The sequence below is a fragment of the Plectropomus leopardus genome, chromosome 18, assembly GCF_026936395.1.
Source record: "Plectropomus leopardus strain MGB_pleo_1.0 chromosome 18, ASM2693639v1, whole genome shotgun sequence".
NCBI classification, from domain to species: domain Eukaryota; kingdom Metazoa; phylum Chordata; class Actinopteri; order Perciformes; family Serranidae; genus Plectropomus; species Plectropomus leopardus.
The window spans coordinates 27,576,921-27,604,012 of NC_142193.1; the positions used below are offsets into that span (position 1 = coordinate 27,576,921).

Below are 27,092 nucleotides of genomic sequence, written 5' to 3' on the forward strand. Positions count from 1 at the left end.
ATCAGTTGCCATTCAGCTGCCAAATGAGTATTTTTACTTTTGATGTTCTTCGAATTTTGTTGTCTGAACTATTTTACTAAAATTAAGAATTCTTGACTATGTATTTACATTGAGGCGTAGCTTCTTTTTAAGTAAACGATCCAAGTATTTCTTCCACCATTGGTGTAAAGTTATTATTATTAGTGGAAAACTTGACGGTAAAACACTTCACAATGAGATTAAATGTTGTCTGGTTTCATATATATACCCCATGATGGAAGCAAATATTTGACATGAGTATTTGAGGACACTAAATATTAAAGTTTAAACACTGCTGAATTTATAGAATTACTTTGTTAAAACCATGTCTCTGAACTTGTTTATTTTGAAAGCAATTTTTTGATATTTCAAAAGCTGAAATAAATATATATTTAACCTACAATGTTGAAAAATTTAAGATTTAAAATTTCAAGTTTCAGAATTTCAAAGTCTGATTCAGAAATTTTGAAACTTTGGTAGAGGAATAAAAAATCAAATTAATTGTTTCAAACAGGGGAGTCCAGAACAGATGCATGGTTTTCAAAGATAAAAAAATGTCAATACTATAAATACAGTTGTGTTTACATTTCAATAAGACGTATTAATTGGATCTTAACATTCTAATACAATCTATACTAAATGCTTCCATACAAAAATGCTGCTGCAATCAGGAACTCATCATTGTATTGATTATTGTAGTAAAAGGTGGTCACGGCTGCAGTTAACCCTGTTGCAGGTTCAGGCTGATGTGATATTGTGTCCAGCTGCTCTGATGACTCAAAGTGCGGCACAAGTGACCAAAGACGATGACTTGCGTTAAGTCAGCCGACTGTGTGCTGCTGTTTCACCATTCAGTCCCGACACAGAGGCCTGATGCAACACCACTGAAACAGTCCTCACTCACAGTTTCATCACATCATTAGTCTCTTTGTGCACTCCACTCCTCTTGCAGACCTTCTTGCTTGCTTGCTTTTTTTCTTTAGATACTTTTTTTGGCATTTTATTCAACTGTTGACAGTAGAGACAGAAAGGAGACAGGAGGTGAGAGTGAGGGGGGATGACTTGCAACAAAGGTCACCAGCTGTGATTGAATACCAGCGTTGTTGGTACATTTATTGCATATGATCAGACTTTGACATCCTAATGAAAGTAATTATTGGTAGCATTGGAAAGATTACTTTGATATTATGCTTTTTTACTGTGCTGCCAACATTTTTTTTCATTAATTAAAAAAAAAAAGTTGCTTTCACTGATTTAATTTGCCTATAAGTAGTTGACATGCAAATTAAGACCTTGGACATGGCTGTATAAACCCTTGAAGGAGCCTTCAGCGGGGTCACAGATATGACCCCAGTAGTAAGAATGCACATTTTGTGTTTGCAAAAAACAATTAAGACTTGGAATCAAATACGGATTACATTATTTTTTAAATGCAACGGCAGCTTTGCTACTTCTGATAACATTATTAATAAGACAAGCACACAATGTCCAGAGTTTTTGCAGTAAATATAATACGATGTAGGGCAGAAGACAGTTTACATGTGTGTTTCATGCATGAAAAACTGATGAATGCATCTCTGGATCGACAGTCTGCATGTTTTGTATGTTTGTGCAGGGAACAATATGACTGTGGAATCGCTTTGTAATACTGATTGCATAGTTTTTTCTCACCTTTTCCTTGTGTATTTCTTATCTTTAAGCAGCATTATTAGTGCAGATTCTTTAACAACTAAACACTATAATGCAGAAAAAAGGAATAATCAATTTCTTTTCACTCAGCATCATTATTTTTTTTTAACTTTATGACTCTAATAAAGAGCAATCGATCAATTATATAACCAGCACCAGCAGACTTTTTATTAGATTATTTGCCCTCCTGTGCTTACAGTGTTTAACACGGAATAAAGTTGAGGAGAGAAGCTTCAAACACTGAATTTTCTTGCCATGCCACATGCAACACAGCTAAGCCCCTCTGGCTGTGCAGAAGACACTGAAATCATCAGAGTTTCTGTCACAATGTTTGCATTCTGCTTCGATAAATTGAGCCTCAATGCAGGAGGTAAAGCTTTGTGTCGGACCACGAGGCCTCCTCCTGTCAGCTACTTCATGACAGTGAACACACTGTCTCCAGCAGCGTGAACCGACAGTAGAGGGCACTGAGAAGTATTTATGCTAACATATTATAATTGTAGACCAGAGGACGTTTGCATGTTTTGCACAGAGTAGACTTGAGCCCAAGGCTGTTTTTCCCCTTTTTTTCCAACAAGCTCTGCAGCATATTTAACATGCAAAAAGGAATAAATACTCTGTATACTGTGAGGTTTTTGCAAAAGTACAGGTGAGATACTACACCTGATTTAATTAATGTTGTGGTTATTGTGCCACACACACAGAGCCACACTGACCCAGTTACCCCGCCACATGACCACCTCGATATTCATCATCCTGACAAGAAGGGAGTCTCAAGCTATTATGCTTCATAATTTAGAGTCTGCATTGTGTTTATACTTGAACATTGACAAATTAAACTCAAAAAAGTCCATATGCAAACTAAATAACGTGTAGATTGCAGTGTAAATGCTTTGTAAAAAGGTTTGTAAAAAAAATAAATAAAACGTTTAATTTTGAGGTACAGTAAATTTCCATCAGAGCTGTTACCTTGAAGCATTTCTATTTACTCTTACAATACATATTATTCATTTGTATTCTAAGCAAAATTGTTTTTTTTTTTAAGATTATTTTGGGGGATTTTTGGGCCGAGGGTGGAATCGAACCCACGGCTGCTGCAGCAAGGGCATAGCCTTTTGTATATGGGGGGCCCACTCTACCAGATGAGCTACTTTGCCCCCAACAAACTTGGATTTTTGACATTTCATGAAATAAAATTGAATTTGAGCTAATTTACCAACTAGACTAAGGAGAAACCGGGAGCCTGTGGCTGGACCAGTTGGGAGCCACTGCTCTGGAGTAAAATATCATCAGAGAAATTTCAGCTCATCCCTACTTCTTTTGTTTTCTTTAAATACTATTATAGAGTTTGGTGGTGCCAACTCAATATGTTCTTATGTGTTTGGTGCTGCTGCTCAGACTCATGACTCAGTATTTCTAAAATCCTGACCTTGGGTGTAACAGGGCGTTACCATGCAGTCATTGGGTGTCACACAGTATTGTGTGGTACAACATGGCTGAATCAAAGGGGATGTTTGCAGGTCACCTGCTCTGTATATGCAGTATATGCAGGATATATTCCTCAATCATGGACACTTCTTTATTATCAAATCATGCTAAAATTGCTTAAAAAAGCAGATGTTTGCATGGTGTGTGACTGTTTGCACATGTGGTCACTGTAATGTGGAGGCAAATGTTAAGACACTGGTCTTTTCTGCCTGTTGCACCAGTCATTAAGAGATAAGATGAGAATGTAAACAGTGACTGTGTTCAGGCTGCAGCAGCAGGGATGTAACTGGGCTCTTTGCTGGGCAGAAACACTCAGGGCACTTTGTTTACTGTGTGGCCACTGGGGTGAAGCTGTGAGAAAAATAGAGATTAGTGGTGAAGGAGGGGTGCTTTTGTGGTTTGAACATCGTGTTCCTGAAACTAAACATCCTGCTGAAGAGAGCGAGGGATGCTCGCGCGCTCAGTGTCGCGCGCAATGTAGCAGCGCGTGCACGGAAACGTGAGATTTCCTATTTCCTTGTTCTTGTTGCACTGCTGATGTGGATTCATTAGCTTGTAGAAAATGTCCTTTCTTGACAGTTACGGTTGTGTGAAACAGTTCAACACTAAGGACGACGTGCAAGTAAAGCATTCAAAATAAACACACTTTTTAATTAAATGGTTAAAAATTGAATTGTGGGACTATAAACCTCAAAGAAACATTCTTGTTTTTGTTTCGAAGTAGAAACAAAGTTTGGTCATTTATCATAAAGTCCCGCAGTAGTGTTATTGTCTGGTGAAGACGGTGCACTCTGTTAGCTTTGGATCCCCGTGACAGCTGTTCGAGCGTTGTGCGCGTGCCCGCTCCAGCTCGCCTTGGCTCACACGTGCTGCATATTTAAAGCTACGCCCCTCGACAGATTGTACTTTCACGTGAGCAGGATGGAGGCGGGGGCACGTGTTTTGCCACGAGTATCTCCTAGTGGAGGAGGAGGTTGGGCTACATGCGAGCGAGCAACCAAAATTCTTTGCACGCGCGCACTGCATTGTGATTTTGGGGTGTGTATGAGAAGCGTGTGTGGATGCAGAGGAGAAGGTTAATCTGCGGTCATGATGAAAACGTCCAAATATGTTACCCCGTGTGGATGCTTTTTGCAGGTTGCATGCTCGCGTAGTGACGCTTTCCACTCAAAGTGTATTTATATGATGTCTGCGCGAGACTGCATGTTCATTTTGCGGCTCACGCGCAAAACATATGCACTATACAGTCTTCTCTATGTGAAGAATTGATCTCCATGTGGAGAATTTGCAGCCAATGAGCACTCCGAGAATCACTACACAGACAAAGAGGAGCGCTGTAAGCCCGTACATGTTCACATCGACAGCACTATCAGCCAATCAGCGTCTACTATTCCACGGATGGGCGGGGCACGCGGCTCATGAATATCCAACAAGCGCGCACGGTGGGCACACAGAACAAGGGGCTTGTGTAGTGTTGTTTTTGCTTCCTAAATATATTGACAAACAGGCCGTAAACAGCAGCACTGTCGGTGAAAACAAACAAACATCCGCGTCTGTGAGACCCTGTTGCTTCCCGGTGCAGGAGGAGGCAGCTCTCGGTACCGTCAGGAACATCGCCGCGGTGTGCGCGGAGCTTCACGGGGGAACAATGTCAGGCAAAGCCGCGGTGGCAGTGGCGCTTAAGCCCATCGGTAACGCCGTCACAGCGGCTCCGCAGAAGTCCTTTCCTTTTGTTTTAAAGAAGATCATGGACATCCCTCCTCCGAACATCCTGGAGGAAGGCGACGACGGTAAGATTGTAAACAAAGCGCTTCCGTTTTGTTTAAAAAACGCTACAAGTTTATTAAACTAACTGTGCATAATCCTCAAAATTATGCCAAAAGCGGTTGATTGCATTATGATTGAACTATAGTCGTTAATCAGAGCAGATTGAGACGGATGTGCCATATGTTGCACGGACTCAGTTTTCATCCGAGGCTGCGAGGAAACAAAAAAAGAACAAAAAGTTCCAACTCCTCTTTGGTGATGTCCAAACAGCGCACACGCACAGCAAAGACACTCGGAGACAAAGACGGCTCTTGTCTTTTCATTGCACACGTTTTTCTCGTGATATTTGGTGCCTAGTTTGTGTGGCGGCGTTTTGTGTTTTGGTTGGTGCATGTGTGGAACAAGCAGGCGCTGCTTTGCATTTCCTCGTTCACTTTCTGGTTTCCTTGAAGCCTCATTCTGCATTTTTTCGATATTTCTATCCATTTTCTCAGACGTATTAATGATCATATTTTGAGGATTTTTAAAAAATATTTTTGGAGATGTCCCTCACACCACCACCACACCCCCCTTTTCCCACTATGCATCTTTACTACCAGTAATAAGCTTTTCCTGTCTGCACCTGACTCTCTGAATGCCCCCCTGTTGTCAAGTGTGCACAAGGCACAGCACATTTTAACCCTTTAAAACCTGGTTGGACATCAGTTTTCTTGTTCAGATGTTTTTCACAAGCTTTTAACCCCTTGAAAATTGATTTTCTTTCAAAAGCATGGAAAATGCAGTGCACAACTAGGCAAGAAATGTCACACAAATTGCAAGAAATTAGTCAAAGGTGACAAAGAAAATGACCATTATAATGATGTGTTGAAAATTATACAGAAAAAATTACCTTTTTCAGGTAATTTTCTTGTTTGTTTTTGTTTTTTTACTTTTCTTTTGATGTTTAAAAAGGGGTGACAATTATTACAAAATGATCAAAAATCTATATAAAAAAATTCCAGTAAGCTATATTTATAATCACTATAATTGTGGATTTAATATTATACTAAAAAAATCATATATATTATTATTAGAAAAAATGAAAGAAAGCTATATTTATTATCTTTAGAAATATGTTTAGATTTATGTTACAGAAAAAAAGCTGCACATATATTATTTATTTCTCTGCTTTTGTCTCTGGCCATTTTATTATTTTTGTTTTTTACTTTTCTTTTTAATAACTTTTTACTAATTTCTTGCTTTTTTTGCCATGCATTGATACATTGCTCACTGCCTTATTCCCATGTTTTAGAAAGAAATCAAACCAATTTGCTTGGGTTTTAGAGGGTTAACTGTCGTTCCCTCGTGTCTTTACTGCAGAAATAGAGAAGGAGAAGCTGTGCTCGTCTGAGGATGTGGAGGGAGGCGGGGCCGGAGCAGCCAGTGCTGGTGGAGGTTCCAGAGGAGGAAGTGGCGGCGGTGCCGGTGGAGGGGTGTCAGCCTCCCTGACTCCTGCCATTTGGGAGAAGACCATTCCCTACGATGGGGAAACCTTCCACCTGGAGTACATGGACCTGGATGAGTTCCTGCTGGAGAACGGGATCCCTGTGAGCCTGGAGGAGGAGGAGCTGCAGAAGACGCTGGCCTCAGTGGGAGTCAAAGGCAAATCCATCCCCAAGGTTACTCCTACTACTACTACTACTACTCCCGCTGCTGCGGCTCCTGTCCCCGCCTCAGCATCGTCCCCCTCATCCGGCGCCACGTCTACGGTCACCTCAGATCCAGAGGAGGCGGTGACTGTCACCACGTTACAACCAGCCAAGCTAGAAGAGGAGGAAGAAGAGGAAGAGGAGGAGGAGGAGGACGAGGAGGAGGAGGAAGAAGGACAAGAGGAGGGATCTTTGTCTGAGGAGACGGCAGCAGAAGTGAAAGAGAAGAAAGCAGGTCAGAAATATAGATTTATCTTTGTTAAACATGTTCTTCGTGGATGTTTTTAACATACACAGTTCCTCTTTATGATATGTCAGAAAACGTTTATTGGTTTTCATAATGCTTTCCTGTTTGATTTTAAATTTCTATTACTTATAGACCGAATTATTTTAGAAAAAAATAGAATTATAACTAAAAACTGGACACCACCTGTAGTTGTATGGGTGCACTTTGAGCTGAATTAGCGTAACATCAACTAACTTTGCACACGTAGACTCACAGAGAAAACCTGACCTTTGAGCCCATGTTGTAACTGTTACATGTGTGGCACACTGTCAGTGTTGTGGTCTATTACACACCAGTGTGACCTGTGAAAACCTCGTATCTCTGTTTAGTTAGTTTAGTTTTCCATTTCTGCATTTAATAAAACAAATCAAAAGAAAAAAAATAAAGTTCCATAAGAAAATGAACAGGTGGGATGACATTTAATTATGTTAGAACCCAAACTGAAGAGAAAAAAGTATATATAGCGTTTTCCCATACAAGTCTTAAAGGGGAACACCGCCTAAATTAAGACTTCCATCATGTTATTTCCACGGTCTGAGAAAATTAGATATTTTTAACATGAGCTACTCTGGCTTAATGACAGAAATAGAGTTGCAGCAAAAGTTTACATTTATCATACCGTGTATATCTGCATATTTGACTGGACAGAAAATCTCACTTTGTTTTAGTTATTTTCATATATAGGGCTGCAAGATCATTTTTAGCAGTTTATGTATTATTGTTTGGTTCTAATGAAAAACATCTTCTTAGTTTTCAATGAATCCAAAGTAATGTCATCGAGCTACTAACTTTGTTTGACCTACAGTTATCAGCAAATGTCTGATATTTTCAGTTAAACAGTAAGTTTTAGCACTAAGATGTGTTTTAAGTAATTAAATGAGGTTAAAAAGTGATTTGACATTGTGTGTTATAATCACAAAACTGCATTTAAACATGTGTAACATGCATCCTAATGTCACTTCATCTCCACTGTGGCTAATCAGAATCAGAATCCAGTTTTATTGCCAATTACATTTACATATACAAGGAATTTGACTTAGTGTTTTGGTGCAAAACAATTAACATAAAGGAAGAATAAAAAACATTGAACTTAAATAGTATAAGAGATAAAAAAATATAGAAGCAATTTAAAAATATAAAATGAAAAAACAGAATATAAAGCACACAAATTGTATGTACAATGCTAATATCAGAAAAAAAAAAACGGAACTTGTCAATTCTTACACACACTGAACTTCACTGAATGATAGCTGTTGTTAGTTTAGTATTTTTGGAGCGGCCTCTCTTAAATCTTGGCTGACTTTGTCTCTCCGTACCTTCAGATCGTAGCCCCGCAGAGCGTAACACTCCCTCCCCCATCGACCCAGATGCCATCGAGGTGGACATTAATTTCCAGCCGGATCCCACAGACCTTGTCCTGTCCAGTGTGCCGGGAGGAGAGCTGTTCAACCCGCGCAAACACAAGTTCTCTGAAGAGGAGCTTAAACCGCAGCCGATGATCAAGAAAGCCAAGAAGGTGTTTGTTCCTGATGAACAGAAGGTGTGTTAAATTAAACACATATGCAGTGTCTATTAGACACCAAAGAAGCACATTTGCTCGTTACAAAACTGCAAATTGTCAGCAATTTTTGACTGGTTGACTTCTTATTTTAAAATTAATGATATTTTGGTTCATACTATTAAAGGGTTTCTTTTGTGTTCCTCAACCTGGGCCCTGTTTTGTCATGTTTTTGTGTCTAAGTGACTAATGGGAACAACAATTTTTGAAATTGGTCCAGTATTGAGTGAAACTGCTGGAGACAACAGCTGCGGCTGTATTGTGAACACTCGAGGCAAGTGTCAGACAACATTATGAAAAGGATTCCTGGAGAGATGGACCATTTTGTTAAGGAGTAAAAGAGAAACAGCCTTGAATTCGCCAAACCCACCAGACTCCTTTTAAATAAACAGTAATTTTATCATCATAAAGACGCTCCATTCAAAGTCGACAGACACAAAATAAAACTCACAAAACCTGTCTCGATTCATCTGTCCAATGTTCAAACAATCGCCAACTCTGGTTTGGTTGAAATATACCCTAAATTCAGTTAGATGTGAAAATATGCCGCCTCAACACACATGAAAGACTTTGTTTGAATGGAGTCTGGTGCGTTTTGCAACATTGATTTTGATGCTTTTTCCAGTTTTTTAAAATAATAGATCTTACTCTGTAACATAGAGATCCTCTCTATAATGATGTCAGATATGTGAGAAAAACAAACACTTTTAGTGGATGTAAATGATGATGCGCAAATGCATTTAAGTGTTGTTGTTCCCATTTATCACTTAGACACAAAAAACATGGGAAAATAGGGTCCAGGCTTAAAAATACATAAGTTACTATTTAATAAACATATTAATGACATTCTTGCTTTACAGTTTGTATAAAAGTAAAAACATTAAACAAGTATTTTGACATTATTTCTGACTTAAATATCGACTAAGTGTGATTGCAGTTGAAGCCAGTGCTCTGGTCGGTCCTGGTGAAGATTAAAGTATTTGCAAACAGAGTGCTGGCCTGTGGATTAGAGATCAGAGATGAGGGGGATGTTTTCACAACACAGATGTTCCTTTGTTTCAAATCCCTTACTGATGTTGGTTATGTTCAACTGTAACTCTCATATTCTGCGTTTTTCATTCACTGTCACTCTCATTCCTTCAGGACGACAAATACTGGTCCAGGAGAAAGAAGAACAACGTCGCAGCGAAGCGTTCGCGCGACGCGCGGCGGCTGAAGGAGAACCAGATCACGGTGCGCGCCTCCTTCCTGGAACGGGAGAACGCGGCGCTGCGGCAGCAAGTGGCCGAGCTGCGGAAAGACTGCGGTCGGTGCAAGAACATCCTGACCCGGTATGAGGCGAAGTACGGGCCGCTGTAAAGAACTCCGAATAAAACACGAAGTATCAATGAGACAAAAAGCAGAACTCCCTTCCCCGCAGAATTCAACACAGACACAAACACCAAGGGAATCTAAATTTGCACTGTTGTCTTCGCTGACCTCCAGTCACTGTGTCGAGCTCCAGCCGTTGTTTCGGCGCTGGAGTTTCGGATGCAAACTGGCAGGCGGCGAGGCATGATGGGAGCGGTGGTCACAGGAAGGCCTGTGGAGAGCGCCTGGCTCCTACACTCAGAGAGGAAGGGAACGATTGTGGACACTCCCATGGTCAAACACACATGGACAAATCTGATCCGTCTTAAGACGGTCTCAAGAAAGTCAGGAAATATGAAAAGAGCAGACTGGTATAAAATAATTTTAAATACAACACAAATCAGTTTTTATCACTGCACAGCACTTCTTGTTAGTGGACCAAAGCATGATAGAGTAAGTTAGAAGTCCTGTATTTAGAACGGTGCACACCCGCCGCCCCTCACATTTCCTTGTGTTGCACTTTTGTTTGTGTCTGTACTTCCTTTAAAAATGCTCCGGCCGAGGCTCAGACGAAGGAGGTTGATCAACTCACGGCAGAGTAGGAGAGGGACAGATGGGACAAAGGACAGACTCACAGCGGTACTTCCAGCCTGAAGAGAAAGGAAGCGAAGACCTCAGGTCGGCAGCAGAGAAAAGGATTAGTGGCGTGATTCAGTCACAGTTCTTCCTTCTTGTAACCCACATGCACGCCTCTGCGCACACAACACACTGTTTGTATATATAGTCATCTCCCTGCACCACATAGAGATGTGCGTGTATCTGTGTGTAATCCATATTTGCACTTAAAAAACACATTAAATTGGTGGCTTATTCACCACCGTGATGGAAAAGGCGGTAGCTTATATTGGGAAAAACATGCATGACCTACAATTAAAAGCTACTGTGATGTAGTTTCCTTTTCTACTAACCTCAGATCAGCTTCCAGAGCCTCACACAAGATTTTCTTAAAGATATTTTACAAATAAAGAGAGTTTTTTTCTGTCTTTAGAAGGCGTAACGTCTGATGATCTCCAGGGCCCTCACTGGTGGAGGGGTATGTTAATGCGTAGGGATGTTTATTTTACTGCACACCGCAGGTAGAGGGCGCTAAAGCCACTGCCTGCCCGGTCACGGTGTAGTGATGGCTGGATTGATTTTTGTTTTAAAAATTAGCCAGGCCCAAAGGTGACTGCTTCTAAACCTTGTAAATAAATGATTGTCTCATGGTCTTTATTCCCCCAAGACAGGGATTCTGACCGTGTCTTTATTAACCCAATACTATTCCTTATATTTGCCAAATAGTCAATGAGTGCTGTATTTATTCTGATGGTAATAATGCATCTGTTGATTGTGATGTACAACAATATGTCAGATAATTATTTCCTTTAAGGAACAATACTTGTAATGAAACCAATGCAGGGAAATCAATGGGTAAACTGTGCTTTTGGATGTTTGTTTTAAAAACAGATTTCTATAGTTTTATGGGATTTTTTTTCCTCTCTATATACATACAGCATGTGTCCAACACAGAGGACAGGGCACACTCTTATTTACCTCATCCAACACTTCCTATTTTTAATGGTTGAGAGTTTAGTAGGGCTACAAAGTGGTGTTGGTTGACGCAGAGAGCACATAAACAGCAGTTCATTTGGCAAAACCTTCGAGTCGGTCGTTCTTTTTTGCTAAACTGGCTGTGTCTGAATTAGTAAACACATTACAGACTGTTACGGGACTCTATATCTCAAGTGTCTTTGGCTGATGCATACTTTGCGATCGGTCAGCTTGTGCTCATAATCGCCGTAATCTTGGAAAGAAAAATAAATGTGGCAATAATAATCTGTTATATAATGCTCGTTTTATTTCAGTGATGATGTTGTATGTAAAATTGCTATGATGTACTAAATAGAAATGCCCCCAAAGTCATTTGTGCTTCCAGTTCAGATCCTCTGTAGTCTAGGATCCTAATGCATGAAACCCAGTAAACTTGTCCTTTTTTTTTCTTGAATATTTTTACACGAAGTGTACTTATGTCTGTAAACCATCACTGAAAACTAGATATGTTTTTGGAAGGGCAGGTTGGTGGTCTAATGTACAGTCCTGTCAAAAAGAGAAAAAGCGGAGCATCTTTGCAATGATGTCCTGTGTTTATGACTTGCATAATGGCGCCACCTATCCTTGTGCAGCCAGTGCTTGACCTTGAGGCGATCGTCAGCTGAAAACAGCATCTTTTGATCACTGTGTGGATTGTTTTCTATTTACTAAATAAGATTGATCTATATCTAGATACAGTACACTGGATCAGTCAGTGATTTTGTGTTTTTCTTGATAGATTCTGTGTTTGTTCCAGTGTCCTAACGGCGTAGCGTGACGCATTACTTAGCAAAGTGTTTTATGTTGCATTGACATTCAAATTTAGCGTTGACTGCATTATGATGTTGAAACATCAATGTGGTCGACGTTTGCAAACTTAGTTATTTTTTTAACTAAATTTAAAATGTTCTGCAAAAGGCTGACAAAAGGTAATGGCCAAGGGAGTCTTTAGGAAGACAGAAATCAAGATTGTTTATAGTACTGCACACAGTAGCAATCTTTTTTTAATGCCATGCACCTGTTTTCATTGTGTTTGTTTTTTTTTATTTAACACTTAATCTGCTGTTATTAACAAAATAAATAAACGTGATTGTTTCACTGCAAACATCAGTATCTGTAACCTCCATGTATGACTTAAAATAATGCTTTGTCAGGCATTTCATCATGAGGGAAATGAGCATGAAAGTATTAATTTACCTGCCCAGAATGAGACATTGTATTAATTAACAAAAATTCGTGGGGAAAAATAAAATTTAACAAATCTGATTAAGGTTTAAGATGTGAAATGTTAACTGTAAGACACAAAATGCATATGAAAAAGTGTAGTTTGAAAACTGTGCCTGCAGGTGGCGCAAGTGTGAAAGTGCTATTGTTTTCTTTACCTGTAGATGGTGCGAAATAGCATCTACATCTGGAGGCCTGAGCTAGTGTTCCACGATACAATATTATCACGATTCTTCAGTATCGATACAATAATATTGTGATTTTAAAAGTTTTGTGATATGCTGATTAAAGCAACGACATATATTGTGATATATTGCAATTTAATACCTTTTTTTAAACTGCAAATTATGTACCCAGAGGAAAACTTTGTGTCAACATCTGTTTGATCTAATAGGATTAAGTTTTTATTCACTTCAATCATTTTATTGCAGCAAAATGTATTGTGGACCGACAGCAATTTATTTTACTATTCTAATTGGCTAACAAAAATTTATTTTGTTTTTGCGATATGAATAATTTATATCATAATTAAAAATAAATCAGTACTTGCTGTGGATGTATCGATACAATAATGGCACGCAAGATATCAAAATATTATGCTGTATCGATTTCCCCACCCCTACAAAAATACATTTTTTTCAATACATGTTGATTTTGAATATTTAAAACCGTTTCAATAGTTATTTTTGCAGTATCAATACACCAAAACCAGCTGGGCTTTCTTGCTCTCTCTTATTGTTAATGTTCAGTCATTCCGCGCTACTAAACAAGAAAAGAAAAGCTTTGTTATAGACTTATTATGTTTATCTTGTACTAAAATAATCCATTTTAGGACCTCAATGTCAACTTTCCCTATTGTATCAAAAATGGTATTCAATATCAGCATTTTTTAAGGTATTCTATTGAAGTTAGTTATTCCAGTATCGTGACAACACTAGTCTGAACTGCTGTTTTCAGCTGTTGGCACTGGCTTTGGGTGCTGCGCATCAATGACACAACGTCCTTGTTTGCTATTCAAAGTAGCTACAATACTCCTGAGAGAAAAAAAAAAGTAAACTCTGTTGATTTTTAAAGTTTTGTTTGTTTTGTGGTGTTTTGCCTTATTTTCTCTTTTTATATAAACATATATGTTTTTGTTAGGTGTTTTTGTATCGTCCTTAACCATGTATAGGATACATGCAACTGCAGTACCATGTCCTAACTGTATCTTGTATCATGCAATTGAAATAAATTGGGATTTAATGACATGTGGGCTCTTTGCTTGACCTTGTCTGAGTCATCGAGCAGCTGCAGCAGCTCTAATGGGAGGCACACTGGTGCTGAGAGACAAAGAAACAATAGATAACAAAAGAGGTGGACGAATGGAGACGTGTTTCTCATCGTTCACCTCCTCCTTCATGCACACGTTCACATGCACGCACACACACACACACACAACGTGATTATGCCTTGTTGTTTTTCATTGTCCCTTCATTGCCTCCGTCCTGCTGCTCATCAGTATTCCAGAGGAGTAGGAGATGTTGCGTAATGATCACATCGACACGCTGGGGAGCAGCGTTGCGTAACAGCAGCAGCCTCAAAGACCAGCGGGATGGGCGTGTGTGTATGTGTGGAGAAAGGAACGCGAGGAAACATAGGAGGGGCTCTGGGAATAGGGGAGGAGGGGTGAGGAGAGGATCAGGTGGTTGGAAGGAGGGAGGAGAGGGAAGGATGCTGAGGAGGGAAGAGCAGCGGGTGAAGGAGAACGGGGGGTTGCAAACAAGATGGCAAGGGGATGGACGGAGAAAGATGGAGAGCAGGGATGCAGTCAAAAACATGTGAGCGGAGAGAGGGAGGGAGGGAGGATGAGATGCAGCGAGTGGGCGATGAAGACGTGGAGGAGAGCCAAGGAGGAGCTCAGCCATGCATGTTAATGTCACACCACAACATGTTAATATAGAGAGCTCAGCCCAGAGTGTTCACATGAGAAAGCCAGCCTCACAGCTGGCTGCATCCGACACACACACACACACACACACACACACACACACACACACACACAGACACGCACACGAGCACAGGACAGACAGACAGACATAGAGGGCTGGATGATGAAATTTAAAGTAATATCTGTTGGGATGGGTCCAGCTGAGGTGGGTGGTGAGCAATCTGGCTCCTCACCATTTGAGGATTTCATCTTTGCTTTGAATTATTGATCAAACATCACTTGAATTTGTTTACTGCAATAAGAGCTCCAGCATTTCAATCTGCAGCTCCTCACAGGAACACGGGGATCTACTTTTCATAATCTTTGATCTGAAATGTGTTAGATATTAGGAAAGTATGACACACTAAGAGCTGAGAGGTATAGCTGGATGCAGGGGCGTAGGTTTTGTTTCAGTGTTTGGGAGGATACATGTAAAGTGATGGGTCTGGGATCCTCGCCCGGGAAATGTTGAGCGTCAGATTCTTAATAATAACCATTAATAATTTCTGCATTTTGGTGTAGGCATGTCAGTTTTGATAGCCCAACACCCATTAAACAAGAGGCCTTGTCTGGCGTCCCATTGACTAAGTGAGCTTTAGCACTGTGTTTCAAGGGGTCACGCAGCGAGCAGGGATCGTTACTGCTGGGATCTGCCGCTCTTGTCTTTTTTCCACTTGTGTCTCCAGTTCCCTTCTTCCCTTCTTGTTGAATGTTTGTCCCCAGTTTGTTTCCCCTGTCTTTGTGTCTCAGGCTGGGTGTCACTGACCTACATTCTGCTCAAGCTGAACTCCTCACACACCTGCAGCTCCTCACACACCTGCAGCTCCTCACACACCTGCAGCTCATCCACTCTGATTGCAAGCAACCTGAGAAAAACCAGCCAGTTTGTTGTGTTTGTTCTGTGTGAGATTTTGGATTATATTTTGGAAACCTGCTGAACCTGTTCTTTCTTTATGTCTCAAGATCTGCACAACCCACCGACCCTGTCCAGCCATTTTCCCGCCACCCGGATCCTCTCCACTCTCACACTCAGAGGATAAAACTCTGTTGCTACACATTATTATTATCTCTATCTGAGCATTAAACTGTGTAAATCACCACCTGTCTCCTGCGTCTGAATTGTGGGTCCTAAGAACTGCTACATTATAACAATTTCAACAACATTGGCTAAAGTTACTTACAAGCTGTATTTTATTCTTTTAAAGATGTTTGTAATTTCAAACAATGCTCCTATGATGTTAAATGCTAAACGAGACGTAACGACAACATTTTGGGGATGATTTGGTGATGTTGAGAGGTGACAGATCACACAATATTCTTCTATAAAATGTTTCCACGATGTTACATTCAGAGCATTTTCAAAACAACATTCAGAAAATGTTGTATGTTATTGACATTTTGATGATGTTTATAAAGAATGTTACCAGAACTTTAAGAAGAACATTCTGGGGACTAAAAGAAAACTTGCCGCCGAAAACATTACTAAAATATTGCATTCAAAATGACTAGCTGGGTATCCTTTTACAGGTGGTGAAATTTTTACGTTTTGTGATGCAAATTTTGCCTTTAACTTTTCTGCATCAGTTCTCCTTAGCTTCCTCAAAATAGAAGTCCTCTGTTACTTTTATGTTCTTCTTGTGGGTGAAAAATGAACAGATACTAAATATTGAGGGGGACATGTCCCCTGTGTAGCACCCCAGATCTACGCCCATGGCCCCGATGTATCTATGACCAAGCTGAAAATCCATGTCACACTAAACATATCTGCATTACATCTCCATTTAGTCACGCGGCGCTGCACGCACACAAACAACCAGGATGACACAATTAGCTTATTTTCCATGCTTATTTTTGCCAATCTGTTTCTTTTTTATTACAAACTTAAAAAAGAATCTGATACAATAAGAAACTGCAGTAGTAACTCCCCATTCCCGAGGGGCAGCACAGAAAACAGGTCATTGCATTTCAGTAGTGAAAGATTCATTACACATCTACAGGGTGTACAGATCAGATACAAAATAGGAAAAAAATAATAAAATACAGGCAGGAAAGAAAGCACTATATTTATACATCATCTGAACTTTTAATTATATCTATTCGACTCTTAAATGTTAAATTTTACATAGAAAATAAACTTCTTTTATGACAATGAAATATTCCAAAGTGCAAAATAAAACGCACACGTCGATATAAGCAAAGGACATCAGAATACAAAATTCTTGTTTTTCCTCTTCATCAGTGTTCAACCCTGATTGTAGAATAGCCTGCGTTTGGAGTTGATGTTTAAATAAAAATCAAATGCGTTCTTTTCAAGTGTGAAACACAAACCAGCATTCGCTCTTAAAAGATGTGAGGGCAAAACAGCTTTTAGAGTAATGGCTCAACATCCTCAGATCTCTCACCTCAGGAGCCTGATTTGTATGCAGAAGAAATCTAATAACTCACCTCGTTTGCGCTGAAAAATCTGACAGATGTGAGAAAAGAAAAAAAGGAGTCACTTGGACATTTTGGACATGCACGTGACTAAAAGTCTCTCTGTGACTTTTAAACACACTCACACAATAATGTGCAGTTTTCTCATCTATTTCCCGCAGGCCATCTCAACCAGGGTTGATTAACATCGGATAACATTCACAGCACATTCATTTCCTTCATCCTTTCCAAGCCTGCTGTAACACTGTTGATCTATTGAGGAGATATACTATAATTTCTTTCTTTTTTTTCTTTTTTTTCGGGTGCAGAGAGGTAGAAACCCCTTGAATCCTTCAGGGTAATTTAAATTATGGCATTACATTGCACTGGAGAAGGGTGAGCATCTGTGTAAGCAAAGACAGTCTGGGATATGGCTATAGTATCAGGACCAAAGGACCAGGCTGATGGAGAGAAAAGAATGAGGTGAGAAAAAGGAAAATTTGATGGGATATATAATATGAGGAAGTTTAAAGAACATTTTGTTCATATAAATCTGGATTTAGGTTCTGTTGTCGCACACAGGCAAAAGGAGGAGTGTTAGGGCTGATGTGAAAATCCTTAATGGTCCAGTGTGTAGGATTTGGGTAGATATATTGACCGAAATTGAATATAATATTATTGTTTTTTTTAGTTTCTAATCACATGAAAATAAGAATTGTCATGATTTCATTACATTAGAATGAGCTGTTTCTATCCTCACAGGGAGCGGATCTGCGTCTACGGAGATTGCGATGTTTTAACGGTAAACATTGGCTCTTTATAGGGACATTAGTGTTTTCATGTCATTAACAGTCGTTACAAGCCCCTTCACAATAAAAACATAGTTAAAACAGTACTTTATTAACGTGAAACTCCTTTATTTTGTGTTTTTATCAGTCTAAATGGGTCAGTTTGCTTTGGAGAGCAAGGCACCTCCGCAGGTAATTTGGCTCCCGATGAAAACCTCCTGAATGTCTGAGCCTTAAGTCTTAGAGTAGAAATGTTAGTATACATTAGCAGGTCCGCTTAACTGCAAAGGTAAAATAATTATTCGTACTTTGAAACTGTTTCATTCAGCGTTTTTACTGGTTTAAATCACTGGGTGTGTTTGTTTTGGAGAGGTGGAGACCTCTGTGGATATTTCGGCTCCTGGTAAAAACCTCCTGAATGTCTGAATCTACAGTTATGGCATATAAAAGGTGTGCACGCATTAGCAGGTAGTGGGTTAACAGCCCGTCTGCAATGTGCCAAACACACTGATTTGTGACGTGAAACGGCTTTATTCAGTGTTTTCACTGGTTCTAATCACCTAGTGTGTTTGTTTGAAGAGACCCTTGTGGATAATTCCCAGTAAAAACTGCCTTAACAATGCTCACTTAAGTAATTCTAAATTTCAACTGGTTGCAATCTGTAATCCTCTCACTAAATCCCCCTAAATCTTACACACTGCTCCTTTAAAAATAAGACTGAAAAAATGAATGATGGGACAGTTTTTCAGGGAAAAAAACAGGCTGAGTGTCTACATAATATGAGGTGAATTTTTATAAAAAGGGAAGATGAACAACATGAACAAGTCTGAAATGTGGGGATTTTTTGGTTTTAAATGTACTGCCTATGGGGGTAGTGTTGTCAGACTGCCCTGGGAGCACAGAGAAAAAAGTGATATCAGCCATCTTTTCCTACACAAACCCACTGTAAACATTCACATCTGAAACTTCAACTCCAACTTGAAGAATGAATACATTTACCCGTCTTATTAGACAAATGCTGTACAAGGTACAATACACATTCAATACTTTTATTCTGTACATCTTTTATTTTTGTCTCGGTTTGCATATATTCACGTTATTTTCTGAAAAAATAACCTCAGCATGTAAGAAACTAAACAAAGAATCTGAACATAAGAACTTTGTATATACATATTCCTGGACTCATCATGTCTTACTCATACAAATGTTAAGTGATCCTTTTGCAAAAACAAAAATATATAGAAATATTGGAAATAAATTACAAAACAAAAAAAATTATAAATGCATCTTTCCCTCACAATCGTTTACAGAGATGTGTTACCTCCCCACCCCATTCCCTTGAAAAGAAAAAAAAGAAATAAAATCTAGCATGCATATGACAAGCTGTCACATTGCAAAAACCAGCGTGAGCTCAAGTCAAGGGTCCTTGGGTCGTCTTATACAAAAACATTTATGGGTTCTTGCAAACATTCAAATAAACGGATGAGACTAACAGCATCTCCTCACCAGTGCGATGAATACAAATTAAGCTCCTGTTTGAATCTCTAAAGCATTTCATGACAGCTGAATTAAATGTTACCAAACAGAGGGCAAAGGAATGGCGAAGCGCTCGTGTCTGTGGGCGACACGCAGCATCAGGAGCTCAGTAATAAAGTGCCGCACAGCTCAAACATACATCTGAGAGTTACCCTTCCCTGTAGTGACTAACCAACAATCACGAGGACCCGGCTGGTAAACAAAACCATTGTTAGGGAACGAGAGACTTCCACAGATCTGACGAGCTAAAGCCACACGCCAATGAAGCACGTTTCATGTTTGCCCACAAAACTGCGGAAAAAGAGACAACCTGAACTGTATGATTCTGGTTTTTCTTTGTTAACAGCCAGAAGAGAAGAGATCAGTGAAGAATTTCAAGAGGAGGGAGAGAACAGTGTGAGCCTTTGGCTTCAATACCATTTAAGCTCACCAGAAACGTGTTCTGGGTTTTAAAGCGTTGCTCTCTAAGCCAATACAGCCTGGACGCCACCGAGGCAACACAACCCTCGAGCTGCCTCTCTCTCTCTCTTTCCTTTGGTCTTCCCCTCTCTCTCCCTCTCCCTCTCTCTCTCTCTGCTCCCCATGCAGAGGAAAACCTCTCCTTCATAGTCAAAGTCATGCTAAGCCATTTATCACAATCCCTGCTGCATCCCCTACGCCTCTTCACCTTCACACACCGCTGACTGGAACTGTGTGCATGTTCCTGCGTATGTTCATTTAAATACACCGTCATTTACATCCCAGTGTGTATAATTGAGGTATCAGTGCATCGTTACTGTCTTAAAATGCAAAGATTCACTTGCTTTTGCACAAGGTTCCCCTGACCTTCCCAGCTGCAATCTCCCCTGACAGATACATTCTACTACATCACTGCTTTACCACCCCGGCGCTCCCGCTCTGCTCCCTCTGCTCCCTCCGCTGCTCCCACTTCATTTAAACCCGTGTCATGTACGCGTTCCAGCTGACGATAAACTGCTTCCAATACGCGCCCCGTGACAAGAGTCAAATTGTGCCCGCGCACGAGTGCGTTTCAAGGGTAACGGGGGCCCACCGTACAAACAATGAGTCTCTCCATCACGCTGAGCCACAACAAAACAGAACAGGACTACAAACACGCGGAGACAGCAGAGCCCCCCCTCTCTGTATTTGTGGCAAGTAGGGCAGAGCAGATTGCAGAGCAAAGTGCTGAGCTTTCCACAGCCGTCGTTCCCTGCAGGACTTGGCGAGGTCCTTTTTCACAGCATGACAGTGCAGTGCAAAAACAGAGCTATACTAGAGCCGGGTCCATTTAACTACAAGTCAAGAGGGGGAAAAAAAAGCCCCTCAAACATTCAATACTAAATAATAAACATAAAGAGATTGGCAACGACTCAAGGTACACACCCACTCCTGTCATCAGAGCCAACACACACAACATGATGAGTAACAGCTACGGACAAAAGGGCAGGGTGGGGTTGTAGGACCAAAACACATCACATGAATTATTCAGTGGACGTGGTGTTTTAAATCTTTGTAGTAAAACTAATTCTTAACTTGTATTAGTATTAGAACAATTTGTTAGAAAAACTGAAAATATCTGGAGCATCATTGTCCAAACCCACCTCCTCCAACAACAATTCTCATCGTTACAAATGAAGGCTTAGTTGGCCAGCACGACGGGCTGGAAGGACTGGCTAGGATATTGCAGGTTGTAGCTTCCTAAACCCTCAACAAACGGCGGCTTCTCCATGTAGGAGATTCCTCCGTTGCTGCCGATGATGCCCACGTTCGGGGCGGGGGGAGGGCTGGAGAAGGGGTCAAAGGACGGGTGGGTGTTGACGGTGTGGGGGGGCTGGAACGGGCTGGCGTGGGGCTGCATGGGCTGGGTGTCGGCATCAAAGTAAAGTGGGCCCGGGGATCCTGGGTAGACAAACTCTTTGGCGTTGGGGGAGAGCTGGCTGCCGATGGGACCTCCGAGGGAGTGCAAGGAGAGAGACAGGGGCTTGTGCTTGAGCAGCTCCGGAGCCGAGATGGTGGTGGGAGAGCGGGTGAGCATCCTCTGAGCGGGCGGTATGACGACTGCAGAGCTGGCTGCCGACCCGGCCCCGCTGCACTTCTTCATCTTGGTCGAGCCGAATTTAGTGGCGGCGAAGCTGGCGGTGGTGAAGGTGATGGGTTGAGGACGGGCAGCGGGGAGAGCGGAGGGCGGCTGCTGAGTGGAGAGGTAGGGCAGTCCGCCGCTGGGAGGAGAGGGGGTGGAGGTGTTTGAGGAGTGGGCGGCAGGGTCGGTGGGCGTGCTGGAGCTGGGGTAGCTGAAGAGGCCCGGGCACGACTGGGCAGACAGCGGTGTGGGAGAGCTGGAGAGTGACGGCATGAGGGCGGGAGACGCTTGGCTTCCAATTGGCACAAACACCTGAGCATCTGGGTTAAAGCCCAAACTCTTGGCCTCCTCCGTCTCTGCATCCCCTTTCCCCTCTCTGATCACCCCTTCAGCCCGCTCGCTGTCACAGCCGAGGCCAGGAGGATCCTCCAGGTAGAGAACCTTCACTGCCCCCTTCTCTCCAATCTGGTAGGATACCTCGTAAGGGTCAATCCACACACTGAGCTCTGCAGGAACGTTTGCACGCACTTCCTCCGTGTCCAGACCGCTTCTCTTGGCGGCCAACTCCACCACAGGGTCCCTTGGCGCTCCCAGGTGAATGCAGCGGAAGGCGGAGCCCCTCAGAGGGGCCTCAGGGTACCAGTGACCCTCAAAACGTGACATCAGTATCCTCTCCAGCTCCTCGCCGAACAGATCGGCTCGACGCCGAGGCAGCTTGTTGTACAGGTAGGACACGATGAAGTTGAGGGCGACCTTCACTTCTAGATGCATGGCTGCACCGGGTCAGCGCCGTCGTGGGAACAAAGTGATCAAGATGATGCTGAAACTGAGGTAATGCAACTATAACATGGAGTTTTTCCCTCTGGCTTAGTGTAAAGTGTATGATTCTTTTAGTGTCACCATGGTAAAGGCACCTTGAAGGCCGGGGCAGCAGGTTGCAAGCTGTCTTTTGTCGTCACAAATATGTAGCAACGTTTCAGGTCCCAACTGTGAAGAAGAAGACAGAAGAAAGGTGTCATTTTACCAGGAAAGAACCAGAGGATTATTCAAGAGGAGATCAAAAGAGATTCATCAAAAGCAAAGAGGGAGAAGGATACTTTTACCCAGCTGTAAAACATTAATCATGGTTATATTTTATGGACATAGAAAGCCGAACATCTGTACCGTGTGCCGGCAGAATTAACAGACTTTCAGAAATCAACTATAGCTCGTCATAACACACATTTTAGAAAATGTTTTTCATGTGTTTAATTTTTGTCTTAACACCATAAACAGCAGTAAAACAAACTGAAACTTGCATTTTATCTTTGTCTGCCAATTCTTTTAACAATGGCAATTTTTCAAACCCACACAATCTGCATCACAGTGAAAAAATGCTGCGAAATAAGCCACTTTTGCTCTGAATACATGAGCAGAAATCCTGATGGTTCAGAAAATGTATCAGTTAATGCGATATTTCACTGCGGGAAAGATTCTTTTTTCCTAAAACTGGGCTGTCTATGGGCTGTCTAAGCTGGAGCTACGTAACGAGAAAACGGAGAAGAAAGGTCATTTGCTTTTGATCAAGAGGTAGAAAACCTTCAATTACCAGAATGCACTGCGCCACACCGGACCAGTAAACACTCCACCAGTGGCTGACGTAATGCCTGTCAGTTCTGACACAGGAAACATGATGGTAACAGCCTCATATTACAGTTGAACAATGAGATAAAACATGTTTTTGAGGACACTTTAAGTGAGAAATTAGTAACACAGAAGCAGAATCATGGCCTTAATTGTGCTTTCTATTCACAAATTCTCATACTGCAGCCAAACAGTACACCAAAATATGTTTCTGAAGACATTTTCAGCGAGAAATAGGCAACAAAGAAACAGAGTCTTGGTTTATATTTGATCAGCACTGCTTAGTTATGTGTAATGAGAGGGAAGGGCCTTCTCTCTCTGTCTCAATCAATTTCTATACTTTTTGTGTCCATGGCAGTGGCAATAGGACAAATGTAGTTGGAGAAAAAGCCCAACAGCCAGCGAGACGAGCCGGGAGGTCTGAGCACAGTTTAGATGGAGGGAAGTTTACCACAGTTCATCTACCTGTACTCTCATGATACAAAGCTGGTTGAAAATCCCTTTACATGGATACTTTGCTGATTTTCAACCAGCCAAATAAAACAAAAAGTGAGATGAAGTTTTTGAACAGTTTGTGAACAGGAAGTGGGCGCCATACTGCTTCCTGCACAAATGGAGGCTAAAAAAATGTAAAAACTTAGCAGCGCTGATCAAATATAAACCAAGAATCTGTTACTAAGTTGCACATTTTTCCATCGATTAACTGCAATATGAGATCATTTCTTGCCGACCTACTGCCGTTGTTTCAATGCACGAGTTTGCATTACGACACCCACCAGCAGGAGAGTTTATTAGTATGATGTGGTGCAGTGCATTCTGGGAGTTGTAGGTTTTCTCTGGTCATGTAGTACCAATTTCAAAAGTATTTGCGTTGCTCTACTGCACAGACATATTAGTGATATTTAAAGTCCATCCTTCCAGCAGTGAAATTCTTCTTTAAGTGAACACTTCATCGATTTACATAATTATTTGAGTGGCACCCTCCAGCCTCCATATAGGTCACTGCTCTAATGAAAGCAAGAAAAATACACGTCTGCATGAGAGCAGTGGAAGTGCCACTGCTTGATACATTATGTACTGAGACATTTCTGTATTGACCTGTGAGGACAAACATTGATTCAAATGGAAAAACTGGATGATGTGTTGTGAAATGGCTTTGAAGATGTCAAAAATAGATCCAAACAGCTCAGGGAAACTATGTGAAAACCACCATAATGCCTCTAGGAATCACATTATACAGTACAGCAAAAATGCAGTGTATTTGTTGAGGGGAAAACATCCTTGTTTTACAGAATCTACATTAGGAAAGGTGAGCAAATTAACGAACATCACCACTATTCTTCTTCAGTATCACGCAGTACTTATACACATTTTATATTTTGGTTTTATCAGCTGCAGGATCTACTGATGGATGTAACAGATGCTGTGTTGTGGGCCTCATAAATCCTTTATAATCTGAATCCGATCCCATGGACTGCCTCCTGCTTAATGCCTCAGCACAGTCACACAGAGTCCATTCATCACCCTGCACGGTCAAACTGAATGAAAGATTACATGCAAACAGCAGAGGATTTACCAAAGGAAGAGGTGTAAAATGGCAGGACAGTTAGCCGACTTCACAGAACACCATTTCCCATCATGCAGCGTGCACGATCACCCCTCCTCCCCTCCTCCCCCAAACACACACAAACAATTCACTCACATTCACTTCCCTGCCAGATGGGGATTCGGCAGCTAAGATTAGAAAGACGCCTCCGATTAAAGACAATTCTAATGTTATTACGGATAAAGCTGCACAGGCTGGATGCAGGGCTGCAGGAGTGACATTTCAAGATTTACATTTCCCCCTATCGCATGAAAAAGGTGACATTGAAGGAGAAGATGGGGGTTGGTTCGAATGAGCTATAAATAGGGCCCCATTTTGCATCATCTGTGGTGCAAATTCCTCCCCATCACCCGAGTTATTAAACATGAGTTTTCTGTAGAAAAGGACATTTTGAGAGAATCCACCGGTCCACCTGCAAAAGCCATCATCTCTAAAAATCCCTGAGTGCACACACGGCTAAGCTACCTACAGCATCCTCTGCATTTTGTACCTCTCGTTATAAAAAGGCATGATACACAATGTCATCCAATGACATTAGAGAGACAGCTTGGTTAATATGTGCAGATGTGAGGCTTCAGGAGTGCAAGAAATGCTCTTAATCATTAACTACGGCTTGCAATTTTAATAAAAACATCCAAATATTTCATGTTTATGAATCCCCTTGTTGTGTTCAGCACCTGCAGATTTGTCACACAGCTTGAAGATTCATTTTTTTACCGGTTTGTTGTTGCGGGTCAGAGCAGCAGCAGGTTCTATAGTGCTATTTTTGTTTACATGGACTCATTATCAGAGCTGCAAATGTGTGGAACAGTGCGCTGCAAAGCATCCATGCCAGGTTTGATCTATTGAGCACAAAGAAAATCTCGAGTGAGCTTTTAAGTAGCACAAGCTAATGTGCAATTTATATAATAAATATATGAGAGCACCTTTAAAAGACATTATAATTGAGGGTTTAGAGCAGCATGTAGAGGCCTGCTCAAACTAAGTGGTCACCACACACATGACATGTCAGCACAACAGAATATTATTGTGATTTTTCAATTTGTTGAATACCCCAAATTTCTCCTACGGGAACTTTAAATAGATTGATATTCATAGACCTATTTGTATTGGGAATATGTAATAAAACAATGGCTAAATATGCAAGAAGAAGGTGAGATTTTGAGAAATATCATCCAAGTTTGCCTCTATAATCACAACTTATATTTATAGACCTCTTTGCATTGAGAGTATGTTGCACAACAGTGGATAAATATGAAGAAGAGGGTTTAAATTGGAGACATCGAGACAATTGATATTTAAAGACCTTTTTGCATTGTGAATATGCTTAAAAACAAAGGATTCACATGTAGGAAGGTGAGATTTGAGAGAAATATCATCCAAGTTTGCATCTCTGATCACAATTCATATTTATAGACCTCTTTGCATTGAGAATATGTTGCAAAACAATGGATAAATATGCAAGACGAGGGTTTGAATTGGAGACATTTTATCCAGGTTTGCATGCATGATGACGATTGATTTTTATTGACCTTTTTGCATTAGAAATATTCTTCACAACAATGGATCAATTTGCAGAAGAAGGCGAAATTTGGCGAAATGTCATCAAGGTTTGCATGCTTGATGACAAGCTCAGACAATAAGGGAGCAGGGTCTACCTCGGGGATTACTGCCATATGTCAGTCAAAAGGCACTGAAGCAGAAAGGACACAGGTTTAGCTGACATGCAAGTGAAGAGGCCCCCACAAGCCAAATTGTCGCTGTAAATTAAATTATAAGGCTAATTAAGTGGTGAACAGCCTATCGAGCGACTATGTGCTCACTGAGCAATGGAGAAGAGTCCCTCCTCAGCATAAACAACACCTCTAAACAACGTGTGCGAATAAAAATGACAGCTGCACGGATTTTGAGAGGGTCACTTCAGCTGATAAATGACAGAGTAAGATATGAAAAAAATCTCCATTTAATGGCTGAACCAGCTTTCATTCATTACAGTCAGCGCGTTTAGATGGATATGCAGGACAAACAGCAACACACAGCGACATGCTGTTGTCATTGAACACGACTTTATGTGTATTTAAATAAAATCAACACATTTCATGCACCGGAGGACATTTAATTACTCACCTACGGTCTCTGATGCCCTAGCTGCACTTGTACTCCTGTTTTTATTCCCTTGTTTTGTCTCGGATTTCAAGGCGTTTTTGTCCAGATCGGATGTTGACCACTAGATATTTTTCACCTTGATATTGTTGATTTTTTTTTTTAACTACTGCCCCGATTTTCAAATGGCCAAAGGTTTTCCCAGTTTGTCTTCTGCTGACAGTTTGCATGGAGGGTCCAGAGAAACTTTACTGTTTGACAACCCGGCGTATTTATACAGT

The 27,092-nt window shown here is 41.1% G+C and overlaps 2 protein-coding genes across 3 annotated transcripts; one reads left to right on the forward strand and one right to left on the reverse strand.

Annotated features, from left to right (window-relative positions):
• The first annotated feature begins 4,253 nt into the window (after window positions 1–4,253).
• tefb (TEF transcription factor, PAR bZIP family member b) lies at window positions 4,254–13,944 on the forward strand. Its single transcript, XM_042504307.2, has 4 exons — window positions 4,254–4,985; window positions 6,322–6,885; window positions 8,259–8,476; window positions 9,638–13,944. Exons 1-4 carry the CDS (start codon window positions 4,490–4,492, stop codon window positions 9,851–9,853), a joined length of 1,494 nt encoding a protein of 497 aa, XP_042360241.2. The 5' UTR covers window positions 4,254–4,489; the 3' UTR covers window positions 9,854–13,944.
• Window positions 13,945–16,508: 2,564 nt separating this feature from the next.
• tob2 (transducer of ERBB2, 2) lies at window positions 16,509–27,073 on the reverse strand. Of its 2 annotated transcripts, XM_042505000.2 has the most exons (3): window positions 26,836–27,073; window positions 23,068–23,134; window positions 16,509–22,466 (listed from the first exon to the last, which is right to left on the reverse strand). In XM_042505000.2, exon 3 carries the CDS (start codon window positions 22,248–22,250, stop codon window positions 21,039–21,041), a length of 1,212 nt encoding a protein of 403 aa, XP_042360934.2. In that variant the 5' UTR covers window positions 22,251–22,466; window positions 23,068–23,134; window positions 26,836–27,073; the 3' UTR covers window positions 16,509–21,038. The 2 variants fall into 2 exon arrangements, with proteins under 2 accessions (XP_042360934.2, XP_042360933.2); XM_042504999.2 differs by lacking the exon at window positions 23,068–23,134.
• Between the last annotated feature and the right edge of the window lie 19 nt (window positions 27,074–27,092).

Coding starts and splice junctions, on each gene's coding strand:
- tefb (XM_042504307.2), top strand. CDS start 4,490: ATGAGCACTCCGAGAATCACTACACAGACAAAGAGGAGCGCTGTAAGC. Junction 4,986..6,321: donor CCTGGAGGAAGGCGACGACG/GTAAGATTGTAA, acceptor TCTTTACTGCAG/AAATAGAGAAGGAGAAGCTG. Junction 6,886..8,258: donor AGTGAAAGAGAAGAAAGCAG/GTCAGAAATATA, acceptor CCGTACCTTCAG/ATCGTAGCCCCGCAGAGCGT.
- tob2 (XM_042504999.2), bottom strand. CDS start 22,250: ATGCATCTAGAAGTGAAGGTCGCCCTCAACTTCATCGTGTCCTACCTG.